The 14,197-nt window shown below is 38.0% G+C and overlaps 3 protein-coding genes across 3 annotated transcripts; 2 read left to right on the plus strand and 1 right to left on the minus strand.

The window, feature by feature from the left end:
• Nucleotides 1-4,535: 4,535 nt before the first annotated feature.
• On the plus strand, nt 4,536-7,525 carry LOC106314606 (D-3-phosphoglycerate dehydrogenase 1, chloroplastic). Its single transcript, XM_013752453.1, has 4 exons — nt 4,536-5,327; nt 5,697-6,184; nt 6,270-6,365; nt 6,707-7,525. The coding sequence occupies exons 1-4, from the start codon at nt 4,793-4,795 to the stop codon at nt 7,376-7,378; spliced, it is 1,791 nt and encodes a 596-aa protein (XP_013607907.1). The 5' UTR covers nt 4,536-4,792; the 3' UTR covers nt 7,379-7,525.
• Nucleotides 7,526-8,871: 1,346 nt separating this feature from the next.
• Nucleotides 8,872-9,895, plus strand: LOC106311117 (stress enhanced protein 1, chloroplastic). Its single transcript, XM_013748352.1, has 4 exons — nt 8,872-9,066; nt 9,155-9,256; nt 9,355-9,545; nt 9,680-9,895. Exons 1-4 carry the CDS (start codon nt 9,021-9,023, stop codon nt 9,782-9,784), a joined length of 444 nt encoding a protein of 147 aa, XP_013603806.1. The 5' UTR covers nt 8,872-9,020; the 3' UTR covers nt 9,785-9,895.
• Nucleotides 9,896-10,099: 204 nt separating this feature from the next.
• On the minus strand, nt 10,100-14,197 carry LOC106311106 (V-type proton ATPase subunit H-like). The gene is made up of 12 exons (XM_013748343.1): nt 14,082-14,197; nt 13,755-13,821; nt 13,289-13,414; nt 13,040-13,142; nt 12,883-12,955; nt 12,313-12,378; nt 12,096-12,213; nt 11,809-11,970; nt 11,380-11,505; nt 11,065-11,190; nt 10,710-10,889; nt 10,100-10,605 (listed from the first exon to the last, which is right to left on the minus strand). The coding sequence occupies exons 2-12, from the start codon at nt 13,782-13,784 to the stop codon at nt 10,357-10,359; spliced, it is 1,359 nt and encodes a 452-aa protein (XP_013603797.1). The 5' UTR covers nt 13,785-13,821; nt 14,082-14,197; the 3' UTR covers nt 10,100-10,356.

The raw sequence follows: 14,197 nt of genomic DNA on the forward strand, positions 1-14,197 counted from the left end.
TCGTTTTTGAATCTTTTTGAAAACCATCAAGCCCAATGCTTTCTTGAACATTTAGAACATGAATAATAACCTTTGTCATGATTGAATTGACCGTTGGTTCATCAGAAAGAAGGTTAGCCATTTCGAGCTTCTCGGGTGGTCTGAATTCGCGAGAACTGAAGATCACCTGATTTGTAAATAGCATAACTATCACATATGAACTCCGTTTGATCTGATTCTTCTTCAAGGAGCTCCGTAATTGAGTTGAGAACATTCTCCAAGTGATTTTAAGCGTAGAAGCCTCGTGGTTTGGAAGATATGAGTCAAACAATGAACATATATCTTTACTGCTTTCCATGATCAAGCCATGCATGCCTGTTTTGCCCGGTGCGCTACCCCACGGCACATCACATTTAGTTTTAAGTTGGCATGTTTGTTTGTTGCCGTAAGTTACTCCGGAGTGGGTCTTAACTGTCGTCTTCATGTGGGCTTTTGTGTCTGGGGATTGTTCTTTCATCCGCCGGTTTATATATCAAATCATGTATGTTTCTTTGAAATAAAATGTACTTTTCTAGGAAAAAAAAAGAAAAAAGAAGGGAATTCTCTTGTTCTCGCCAGCGCAACAAACTTCGACACCTATCCAAACAGAAAAACGCAGCGCATCATTTAAGTCCGTGTCTTTGGGTATACATTGTTTTGTTGGGCCTTATTATTACAAGCACTAGACTCGATGTTTTGGGTTATTGTTTTAATTCTGTATGGGCCCTCATGCCACAAAGATTGGGCCGCGTAAGTATAGTCAGGGTTAACTTTTGCTGACAACGTTCGGTTCATCTTCCCTGAACAAAAAATCTGCAAAAAGTTACAGAATGATGCTAAATCCAAGCTTCGTCTTAAAGAACCTTTGACTATAAAAAAAGGTATGTCCTTACCCGTTAAAATCATCTATTCAATCCTCTCAATCATAATAGACTTCTCAAAAAATCCAGAGAAAATGACTGTCTGCAATCCTCCTCGGATTTGGTACATCAATTAGAGGAAGAGGAATTGGCCCAGCAATCCATCTTCTTCCACTGTCTTGAAGAACAAACGCAAAAGGTAATATTAGTGTATTTACTTTAAGATTCTCTTGGTCTTAAAGACATATCCTAAACTTATAGATTTAACTCGAGTCTGAAACAACTTTGTGTGGATGAAAGCAATGCAGGTGACAGTAGCGGAAGTGGTCGTTTAACATAGAAAGAACAAATATATGGAGTGAATTTAGGAGCTGCATTGGATGGGATTTGAAGTAATGTTTAGGGGTTAAATTGAGCTTATACAGGAGAAGAGACAGAGTATTAGAAAGCAACTTTTAGTACAATTACAACATAGTAAGTAATTTGGTTATGTGATGCCATATATTTTGTTGGTAGTACACAAACCAACGATGAAAAAAGATTCAGGCTTTTGTTTGATGTTTTTTTTATTAGTAGTACACCTTCTTAGCATGTCAGTGCCAGACGCAAACGTCTAAGTCTTAACATACCTAAACTTTTACCTTTCCTGCTGTATCTACTAGAAAATCTTCCATTCTCCCACGTTCGTTACGTCAATGTTTCACAGACTACAGAGTTTCTGTGCACCAGCAAAGTTGCATGCATTGAAACCACAAAACTGGTGATGCGCATATATAAATGTTGTCCAAGGAATGAACAAGCTCACAAATTGTAAGGGCAAATTGAAAAACAGTAAGGCCCATGTAGCTCTTACTCCGGCGTAGTAGTTTACTGGTTTGTAAAAAGGTTATTCTGAAACTAACATCATGGTCATTAAATCCAAATGCATCTTAGTTTGTACACTTCTGTAAACACACTTCTAACGGCACTTGCTTCTAAAATGGCCTTAATACATCATATAACTTTTACGGATGGTTTATAGACATGAACAACTCATAAGCCGCATGAACCGCTTATTGCTGCACAACCATTCTTACGTAAAAAAGGTGGTTTAATCTGAAAAAATCAGCCATATTTGGCTCGGAATTCATATGTGGGAACTAAAATGAAAACATGGTGTAAACATATTAAAATGTTTTTCTTGGTTGTCTATATTGTTTTTTTTAATAGAAAAAACTCAGTTACAGATTCTGCATTAGTGCACTAATGTCATGTGATATTACAACTATAATATAAATAAAAACCACAACACAAAATTTGTAATACTTTAGCAATAACTTTGATCAACCACTAATACGATTATGATCATTGTTCTGAATATATATATATATGTGTGTGTGTAAAAAACCATATGGTGCAATTACATCAAATCAAATGTAGGACGAAATGGAACAAAAAACACACACATGAAATTTATGAATTCAAGGGTTCTAAAATTAAAATACAATTTAACTGGTTGTACATTTTGCCAATATTTTACATAAAAACTTATATAAGAAAGATAAAAGAATAATTAGATTATGGGTCCGATTAGTTGGATTCTAAATACATAATTTTTGTTGTAAGAATTTAGTACGTAGTTTTTATTGATGTAGTTGTAAGTTTTTTGATAGAAAAATATTACAACTTTTAAACCGCTGGTTTAAAAAAATCAAACATAAAAAAATAGCTTTGTAAATTTAAGGGAGAGTGATCCATTAAGTTACTTAGAGACTAATCGGAAAGAAAAGTTATAAAAGTTTTAAGTGAAATGAAACATTCTAATTCATACAGTCCAACCAATCAAACACCATAACTAAAATTTAATTAACTTTTGTTCATTTGTTCATTACTTTTATCTATAATTTCCAACAAATACTTGGATGCTAATTTTTTCAGAAACATTATTAAGACAGAAAACAATGAATAACTTAAAATAATTTTATAATTGTCTACCTACTTATATTTTTATAGTAGATAATAATACATATATTAAAATAAACATACATATATATATAATCAAAACTAAAAGTAAACAAAAACTCCGTGCGTAGCTCCGACCAACCCTAGTTTTGAATAAAATGTGTTTCATATGGACAATTTTTTTGTTGTTTCTATTGTATCCTGATTTCGAACTAGACATTAACCAAAGTCAGGTTTTACCGCTATGGAATAGTCTACTCTAGCTTGTTCGCTTCATCATTTTAAGCCCAAGTGATAGACCACGTTAAGTGGTTCATACTCAATATATATTTTGAGATTTTGAAAACATAGAATAAGCTTAAGGAATGTATTTTTCCTCCGAAATTGGAAAAATTAATAACTATTCGTTTGTTTCTGTCGTGATCCCTAATATTTCTTCTTTTATTTTCAAACAAAGCTAAACTTAAAATATGATTTTGGACTATATTTTATTGTACATATGAAAATTCAACTGTGTATAAAGCATTATGTTTTAAGGGATTTTGGACAGGTCGACCTACCAAAAAATGCACCTCTAAGCAAGCAGTTGCGAACACACAAACGCAAATCTTTCACGTGCCATAAATTAAACTTACGTCATAGCCACCACAGTATATCCTTCCAAATATTCCCAAACCAACTACTGTAAAATTTGACCACCAACGCCAACGCAATAATGAAGTTATGTACCTCTACTATATAATACTACTATATTATATATGTATTTGTATGCTAAGCTGACACAAACAAGCAACTTGCCATGAACATTAAACTGGAATACTCCACTTGCTAAAAAAAAGTGTATACTCCACACAACTCAAATTCAATTCAAATTTGAAGTCTTGAACTATTTTTCACTTACCGAAATTGCAATTCTCTCTTGTGTCTACCTCGTTTATTAACGGGACCTAAACAAGGACATTTGCTTTGAAAACCATTAATCTATTATTAAGTTATAGTGTTTAGCATGTCCAATAGTTGTTGTAACATTTTCTTATAGGTACACCAAAGTTCCATGCATTGCTTTTTCTTGGGGTCAATGATGAAAATCATTCTATGTTATTAAAAGCAATGATTAAACAAGGAAACAAACTGCAGGCATGCCAAGACATTCATCAAATAACTAGCTATTTCAGAAATAACCTCATTTGAATCAGCTCCTAATAAGCAAGCAATTTTGTTTTATTTTTTTCTTTCGCTTAAGTGTCAACATACTAAAAAGATACTACTAGATTCAAAACTGACGCAATGATCTGCCAGACCCCACCACGTTAAGGCTTCAAGATCAATTTTTGCAGTGCCAAAATCTTATAACCTGTAAAATATTTCTCTAGGATAGATTCGATGGTGTGATACATTTTAGATTTGTGTAGTATAAATAAATAAAGTTGACTTTTCCTCAAAGTTACCAATAGTTTTGTCTTGCTACTTTTCCTTTAATAGAGTTGGGCCAATTCCATGCGCCGAAACATTTGGAAACTAAAGTAAATCCACGCGCGAGACCACCAGCGTAAATCTATTTAAGTGATTCGCTATTCATAATTTTAGTAGTTTAACTAAGATTATGATATCTAAAGGTTCTCTATAGTTCACATAGTTACCTTTTTACGGAGTCATTTATCACACTATTCCCTATAAAATTCAGGTAAAAGCTTTCTCAAATCTGTGTTTTAAAAAAAAAAAAAAAAAAAAAAAGCTTTCTCAAATCTGTCTCGTTCCGACAAAAGCTGTTGTACTTGAAGCTTACGCGCAATCGCTTACATATTCCGAGAAGGCGCGTGAGATTCCCTCGCCGTCTCCTCCAACAAGAAAATCTCACACTCACACACCAAACCCCTAACTCCGACTATAAAAACCTTTCAGATCTCTCTCTCCCTCGAGCCACTAACAACACTTTCTCTCTACTTCACTAATCTCCATCAAAGGCGGTAGCAATGTCAGCCACCGCATCTTCCGCGATCTCCGTCGCTACCAAGCCCCTCAAGAGCTTGTCCCTCTCCTCCAGATCGCCTCTCCCATCCGCCGCTTCCGTCGCTTTCCCCACTCCTCGCCGCCGTCTCGTTCTCGTGGCGTGCACAGCCGGAGACGGATCCAAGCCCACGATCCTCGTCGCCGAGAAGCTCGGTGAGGCTGGTGTGAAGCTCTTGGAGGATTTCGCGAATGTGGACTGCTCTTACAACCTGACTCCCGAGGAGCTCAACACCAAGATCTCTCTCTGCGATGCGTTGATCGTTAGGAGTGGGACTAAAGTTGGACGTGAGGTGTTCGAATCGTCTCGTGGGAGGCTCAAGGTTGTTGGACGCGCTGGTGTTGGGATCGACAACGTGGATCTGAGCGCCGCCACGGAGTTTGGATGTCTTGTCGTTAACGCGCCGACGGCTAACACGATCGCTGCCGCTGAGCATGGGATCGCGCTTTTGGCCGGCATGGCCAGGAACGTCGCACAGGCTGATGCGTCTGTTAAGGCTGGTCAGTTTCATACTTATGCAAATATTCATTATTGTTATTGTTAATGTTCAAGAAATTGATTGGCATTAATTACGACTTTTATAGAGGATTAGTGATTAAGCGAATGTCTATATCCATTTTTCCATTTTTGAACACCGGACCAATCCTTTAAAAAATTATTCAAGAAAAATTGTTTGTTTAAGTCCTATTTGTGGTCTAGACCGATTTTTATAACACTAGGTTTTGTTCTTTTGATACTGTTTACGATGCCTTGGATTACAAGTCTAGTTGTATTATGCTAAATCTAGTTGATGGAAGTAGGGCAAGCATTTTGAGTTTTGAGGATAATTTGTCTGAAAGATCTTTCTTTTGAATCTCTCTGTAACGCAGGTGAGTGGAAGAGGAACAAGTACGTAGGTGTTTCACTTGTCGGAAAGACACTTGCAGTGATGGGATTCGGGAAAGTTGGGACTGAAGTTGCTCGTCGTGCCAAAGGTCTTGGCATGCGTGTCATTGCTCATGATCCCTACGCCCCAGCAGACCGTGCACACGCCATTGGTGTTGATCTAGTGAGCTTCGATGAAGCCTTGGCAACCGCGGATTTCATTTCTCTGCACATGCCTCTTACGCCAGCAACATCGAAGATACTCAACGACGAAACGTTTGCCAAGATGAAGAAAGGAGTTCGTATTGTTAATGTTGCACGTGGAGGTGTTATAGACGAAGACGCGTTAGTGAGGGCTCTGGATGCGGGTATTGTTGCTCAGGCTGCACTTGATGTGTTTACTAAAGAGCCACCGGCTAAAGATAGTCCTTTAGTGCAGCATGAGAGGGTTACTGTGACACCTCATCTTGGAGCTAGCACAATGGAAGCTCAGGTTTGCAATTTTTTTGTTATGATGTTTAATAATGTTTTTTTGCTGTTTGGATTATGTTATTTAGTTGGTGGTTTGGATTTGACAGGAAGGAGTTGCTATTGAAATTGCCGAAGCCGTTGTTGGAGCTTTGAATGGTGAGCTTGCTGCTACTGCAGTCAATGCACCTATGGTTTCTGCTGAGGTGAGCACACAAGTTCATAGAATATATACCCTCGGTTTCATTAAGATGACTAATATGATTAGTTGTAAGCTTAATATTTTTTTTTTTGCATTTTAATGAATTTTTATTGATTTAGAATTATGATAAATAGATAATCACAAAAATTAATTTTTTTAATTAATTCTCATTGATTTAGAATTATGAGAAATAAATAATCACAAAAAAATATGCATTTCTAGCTGAAATACTAAAAATTCAAAATGTTTTATTAACATGTGTGAAAAGTTTAAAACATGCATAGTGTTTTTAAACTAAGTTATTTGTTAGTTGCTCAAGCTTACAAGACATGTTTCTATCCTCAGGTTCTGACCGAGCTGAAACCATATGTGATACTAGCCGAGAAGCTAGGGAGACTAGCGGTGCAGCTAGTTGCTGGAGGAAGCGGCGTGAAGAACGTGAAGGTCTCGTACACGTCAGCACGAGCCACAGATGATCTAGACACAAGACTTCTACGAGCCATGATCACCAAGGGAATCATCGAGCCAATCTCTGACGTGTATGTCAACTTGGTCAACGCAGATTTCACAGCCAAGCAGAGAGGTCTGAGAATCTCAGAGGAACGTGTGCTCTTGGACGGGTCACCAGAGAACCCGTTGGAGACGATAACCGTCCAGCTAGGCAACGTGGAGTCAAAATTCGCGAGCTCGTTGTCCGAGTCAGGAGAGGTGAAAGTGGAAGGAAGGGTTAAAGACGGAGTCCCGCATTTGACGAAGGTTGGATCGTTTGAGGTTGATGTGACTCTTGAAGGTAGTATTATACTGTGCAGGCAGGTGGATCAACCGGGTATGATAGGGACGGTGGGGAGTATACTTGGAGAGTCTAACGTCAATGTGAACTTTATGAGCGTTGGAAGAATAGCACCGAGGAAGCAAGCGATCATGGCGATTGGTGTAGATGATCAGCCAAGCAAGGAGACGCTTAAGAAGATTGGGGAGATCCCTGCGGTGGAGGAGTTTGTTTTCCTCAAGGTCTAGTTTGCTGTGTGGTGTTGTTGATGATTGAATCTTGAATGTGAGGAGTTTTTATGAAGGGTTTTGAGTTTGTTTGGTTAAGGCAATAATGTTATCTTATGGCTTCATAACAAAGTTTTGATAATAATGTTATCTGTGGATCTTGAAGTTGCTTGAATCACACAAACAAAATACAAGATAAATCAATAGAAAGCAATGAATCTCTCACTGAATTCTAATGACAGATTTTATGCAAAGACAAACTTTGATAAAACAAAATAAACTGAACATATTTCTTGTTTGATTGAAAGGTGAATATTACAGCACGCCTAAGGGAGGTTATATATGCTCATAAACATTAATCTAAGTCTAGGAAAATGGAAAGAAAATCAAACATAAAGAAAATTAGCTGTTGGAGGGTTTTGAGGTTCCAATAGCTTGATTCAAGGGCTGGAATGGTGGCTTTGTATCTGGACGGTTTTCGACTGTAGGAAAGCTTCTTAGGAACATTCTGATTGCAGAAATAATGGTCGAAATCATTCCAAACCTGGTGAGAAAAGAGCTGTTGGGAATTAATGGCTTTTGACTCCAAAAAATGACAATTCTGGTCTTGGTTGATCCTGAGTATTCTGGTGGGTGCTGGTGCAGCTTTAGACTTCCTGATGAGTTATTAATATCTCCAAAACGTTGTAGCTTTGATAGGTTGGTCGTGGTGCTCTATTCCTCCAAATGTGAAAGCATCCAAAATGGTAAGTATTGTCTCCTTTGATTCCATGTAATCCGGTGCTTTCTGGTGCATGTTAAGAACGTGCCTGACTCTTCTGGACGCGGAGATTGCATAGATAAATTTCCTGGTCGTCAATGTTTGGTTTGCAACTGATTAAACCACTGATCTTCCAAATAAGGCAAGTCGGGCCATCCTTAACTTGAAAATGGCATATCTTCTAAACCATTTATCCTTTTGATATGTAACCAATTCGCCGCGTGCTCTTGTTGAGTGTAGAATCCAACAAAACCGGTTTCATGAATAAATTCCTCCTGGTTTGTAAGATATAGCGTTTTGATTACACATATGTCCTGATCGGCTTCTTTATCTCTTCTCAACTTCATGTTTTCCATTGGTTTTCTTCTGATTTCTTTCTCCTGTTCTGATGATGACTTGATGTCCTCATCAAGTAGTCTCTTTTATGTTTCAACTTAATTGTCATTGTTCCGAGTGCTTCTTTCTTCAGTTTATAGAAAAATATACAAAAGATGGTTTGCATCCTCAGATCTAATCAGTGAGTTGAGCATGTCATTAGAGCATTTTTTACTACACTCTATTTTGAAGTAAAATATGGAATGCTCGAGATGTTTCGAATTAAACTGAATTAAACTGGATTATAAAACAATAAAACATCATTAATTCAACCAACCAAAAGAAAATTAATAATGGTTCGCTTTGGTTTAGTTAAGATAGTCCGGTTGAGAGAAAATGTTTAAACGGTGTCGTTTTGAATAAGATATGAAGTTAATGAGTGGAGTGTAAACACGTGGCGCCAGCTCGAACAGATATTTCTGCGACTATTGATAAGGAGGACGAAGCAGGAAGAAGAAGAAGAAGAAGAAGAAGAAGAAGAAGAAGAAGAAGGGTGGCGCGAATTGGAAAAATTAACAGCGAAAGAACATGGCCCTATCTCAAGTATCTGCGTCTCTCGCCTTCTCTCTTTCCAGTACTCTTTCTCTCTTCAATATGCCTCTTCCTCTAATACTAGCCTCTGTATAATGTCTTTGACTAGTTTTGGATTTTATCTTTGCCAGATCCTGGCGCCATCAAGCTAGGCAGAATCACAAACACATGTAGGGTTCATGTACCGCAGCTTGCTGGAAGCCGATCCACTTTCGCTTCTGGTTCTCCTTTGTGTACGTCTTCCTTAATTGACTTAGTAGCTAGTTTCTTGCTTGGTATGTGAATCCGAAATTAAAAAATGGAGTTTTTGGTGTATCTGTCTCTGTTTCAGTGCCATTGAACTTGAGGATGCCTCGTGGAGGAGGAAGAAGTGGAAACAGAGGAGGAGCATCAGTTTCCGTGAGAAGCGAGCAAAGTACAGAAGGAGGCAGCGGTTTGGACATATGGCTTGGTCGTGGCGCTATGGTTGGTTTTGCTGTCGCCATTTCTGTTGAGATCGCCACTGGCAAAGGACTTCTTGAGGTAACTCTACATCAAAACTCCTTTCTTCTGAATTTAAAAAAAAAATGAAACTTTTATTTGTTAATCAAAGAGCGAATGTAATAATGCCTCGAGTTTTGTTCTGATATGTCTTATTGTTTGTTTGTTTTGTTCAGAATTTTGGGGTAGCGAGTCCATTGCCTACGGTTGCTTTGGCTGTTACAGCATTGGTTGGTGTTCTTACTGCGGTTTTCATCTTCCAATCTTCTTCTAAAAACTGATAGAAGCCTCTGCCCCATTTGTTTATTGTCATTTTCTTGTATCATATACATCCTTCTTTCATATCACTTAAATTCTACGTTCATCAGAATGCAAATCCCTGTTTAGTTTTTCTTTTTGCTCTCAGTGTTTCTGAATTATATGATTGTGTTCAAAGTAAATCAAAGTAACCATTACTAGAGAATGCATGAACATATGCAACCAAAAGAAATCGAAGATGCAACCATATATATATATATATATATATCATCTGGCAATATACTGAAACTCTCACATCATTCATAACGACAAACTGGCCCAAAATTGCTGTCTGTAACAATAGCAACCTCAATGCCTTTTTATTGAATAAAAAAATACAAAAAGGAGAAAACAACGAACAAATTATTTAATCATACACAAGATTTTCCAGGACAAATAATAAAGAGATGTTCTTCGAATGTAGATTCGAAAGAAAAAGAGGCAGGCGTTCGGGAAGGTCTTGTTTGGAGTGAACAAATCCACAGGAAAAAAAAAAGAAACGCACTCTGTGCGTTTTGGTTGCTTTCCATATATAGAAAGAAACATGGAAATCCCATCAAGCTTGCAAGAAGCTGGCGTACTTAGCACCAAGGAGAAGCCTCTGAATGCACAGGAGAGCGTTCTTGGTAACCTCAGCGTTCTCATGGTTCATCAGCTTCATCACTCGTTCTTTCGCCTTGAGGTCTGTTACAATCACTCTCCCCGCTGCATGGTACTGTATGAACTGCGACAGATCATAGCACGCCACTGCCAACGATCTTGGATCACTTGACGTGTCCAGGATTGTGAGGAGAACCCTGAGTATCTGCATCCATAAGTTTTAACAACTGGTTAGCTTGTTTCAATGACCAAACAGGCCCGACCTAGCCAGCTTTGAGCTCTGCAGGTTATTGGGGAGGAGAAGAATACCTGGAAGTCATTCTCCTCGAAGCTTGTGACATTCTCACGCCAGAAATTGGCCTCTTTGTGCATTGGGTTCCAGTCAAGATGGCCAAGAAGAACCTCTTGCTTATATTTGTCGAAGGAACTCAGCTTCTTGATATTGTCTTTTAGCCCTTCTTCTAGTTGGTTGAGTGCATCCAGTAAGTCCTTCCAAAATTCAGAGTTAAAAGATCTTTAACAATGGCAATGCTTGCAACAAAGGCATATACTAATAAACATCCGATGGTGTAGTTATCACTAAAATAACCACGTATTATCACGTCATGTTCAACAATAACGCTAACAATTAGCAGTACTCAGCTTTGTATTTAACTTGTCTAACCTCGTCACTCCATGCTTGTGTTTTCAGACTGTGGATGATATGTGGGAGTCCAAGATCAACCATTTGGGCACCAAATGTACCTTTTGGAAGCAAGTTCCTGAATGTCATTATGACCACCCTGACAACCTATAAGACAAAATACTGTCAGAGAAAGTACAACAAATGCATCATAACAATTATGCAAACTAATGATCCAAACAAAAAATCTTGGTATTGCAGACAGAAATTCTGAAGTACCAACCAAACCACGCCATATGAAATTTTAAATATTTGCAGGATAGCAATGATCAAGTCACGCTAGAGAACATAGCTCACCTTTTCCTTAGTCGAGCTCTTGACCACTTCCGTGAGCCTTTGCATTGTCCTAGATGTTGCCAAGTACTCTATTGCTGGTTCATAATAGGAAAGAAGCCAGATGCAGAGACATGTTTCGTATAGAAGCTGTTGGTCGAGATCACACAAATCACAAGGGTTAGTTACTGAGACATTATGACTAAATGAGAAACTGAAAGAGAACTATCTAGTTGTTACTAATTTATCCAGCCCACACTTCAGAATTAGTGAATAATATAAATCCACAGCTTTAGTAGTCATTCGAAAATCAAAACGGGTTTCACCCTGAGTGCCTGTCTAGTCATCGCCTTTCCAACGAAGACTTTGCATGATATGAAGACTTTGCAATACTTCTCTTAGATTTAGTGGACACTTTTCACTTAAAACTACTTCCACCAAATATATAGTTACCTGGATAGACTGCTGAGTGGATGCTGGTGAGATTAAAGGGACAAGTAACTTCACCCCACCCGCCTTAACAAACGATGATCTGACAACAGGTTCCTTAAGCAGTGTCGAGAGGCAGCTGATTGCAACTGGAGCACCACGAGTAGGATGAGAAGGTTGCCTCAACTGCATTTCAAAACTAAGGATTGTGAAACCTATTAATGACCTCAAACGCATCTCAAGAATCACTGCCACTTAAAAAACAATGCAATGCTAACATAAACGAAAAAGAGAAAGAAAAGAAGAAGAACCTGAGCACAAAGCCACTCCACCAACCCACTGAGTACATCATCAATTGTAGTAATAGGTTTCTTAGAAGCAGAGGCTTCTCCATTAGCAATAACACCATTACCAGCTTTTGACCTAGCACTGTATGTTAAAAGCAAAGCAAGACCCGCCAAGTAAATGATAATGTATGTTAGAGACATGCTTTTTAAGTATGATAATCAGTATTGAACTCTACAATACCTGATTATCCAGGCAAGGATCTTGCAGCTTTTTTCTTGAATGAACCAATTTCCCTTCGACAGCAACCTGAAAGAGGATACATCTTTTAGATTGCATACTTCTGATGATAAACAGCCAAAATCAAGCAAAAATATAATTGAAAGCAGTTTCCCCCAACGGAGTGTTGCCTATGTTTCAACTCTGTTAGGAAGATTGTAGTTGAAATAATAAATTTAACTCATAATAATTAAAAACAAGGATCTCAGACAAAACGATCAAGAGACAGAGCAATGAAATCAAATTCTGGAACCACTGCACCATAAGTGAAGGACTAAGAATCAGGTAATGTGAAAATGTCCTACTAAACATAAACACACAGGCATATTAATTTTTTTGAGAAATAAATGTTTCTTGTAACTAAGGAAATCTGACACGTTAGTATGTCAAGTAAGAAAATGAGAAAAATGCAACAAGCCCTAGACCTTTCCAAAGCAGAAACAAGAACAGAATCTATCCAATAAGAGTTGGAAACAGAACTTGCCAATGCCTTGGAACAGATTAAAGTCGTATGAGTATTGCATAGGGACTCACCTCAAGAAAGGCTCATAAGTATCCTCATGTGCCAAAGATTCATCATGGAATAACCGAGCTCGTGTTGGGTTTGCTGGAAAACAGATGATGGATTAATAATAGACGGTACCTACGATGAAAAGGTGAATGCTAATAAATTCAGGTTGAATGTATTTACCTGAGAGCATCTCATAAATCAAAGCCAAAACATATTCCACAGTTTCCTCCTTAAATATATCACGCAAGATGGTAACAAACAGATGAACATAAGCTGGACCATCCTGCAATAAACGACACGATATATATATCACTTCATAATCACAAGGTAAATGCTTGCATTGTCATTACAAAACTTCAACCACTAATAACACAGAGGCAAGTGTCTATAAACTGTTTGAAATGAGAAAAAGAAAGAAAGAAGGTTTACTTCATCGAGCAACTGTGCCCTTGCGCTCTCAGATTTTTTGTCATAGCGCCTCAAGAGCTGGAGACCAGTAGCTGAAATGAGCTTAGTTGTCATGTAAGTCTCCCATGGAATGTCCCTTTTCAGTACCTGCATAAGGTAACATTTCAAGAGAAAATTAAATACTGCAAAACTACAAGTAAATTCAATACAATTTCCACTGCAACAACAAAAACACATAATTTACATTTCCTAGGTAGTCAAATCCGCAAAGATCTCGCATAATCGTATCAATAATCAAAGCAGGTCTTTTGGTGCTAAGTATATTAATACCAAAACAAAGGTTTAAATAGTCTAATGCAAAGTCAAAATCTGGAATTGTGTACGTCCTACGAAACCCTGCGGCTTAGATTTTTCCTGATTTGATTACCAAATGAAAATAACGTAACAGGCAGCAAAATTCAAGTGAAAATAAAATAAAATCACCAACCTGCTCCGTAGACAGTTCCGCCTGATCCATTGATAATCGAGAAACTTAACACCACTGATTCGAATCCCTACGAATGTAAACAGAGGAAGCATAAGGAAATGGCCACAAGCGGAAGATCTGATACGATCGTGTTATCAATTTTAATGGAAAGCACAACACGATCTATAAGCATCGATGAAATGTCAACACAGATCAAATTAGCAAATGCAATTTCCAATATCTTTCGAAAATCGATTGAATCAGATGATCAAGGAACACAACAAGGATCCGATCACTCGAAGAGAAATCAGATAACGAAATCGCAGGAAAATGGAAGAGACTCTTGACCTGAAGGCTGCGAGACGAGATGATAGCGAAGAGAGGGGAGAAGACAAAGTGAAGGAGATAGATAGAGCTTCGGATCTGAAGCGTGGAAGGAGGTAAGACGAGTTCAGGGGAGGCCC

This window comes from Brassica oleracea, chromosome C1 (genome assembly GCF_000695525.1).
Source record: "Brassica oleracea var. oleracea cultivar TO1000 chromosome C1, BOL, whole genome shotgun sequence".
NCBI classification, from domain to species: domain Eukaryota; kingdom Viridiplantae; phylum Streptophyta; class Magnoliopsida; order Brassicales; family Brassicaceae; genus Brassica; species Brassica oleracea.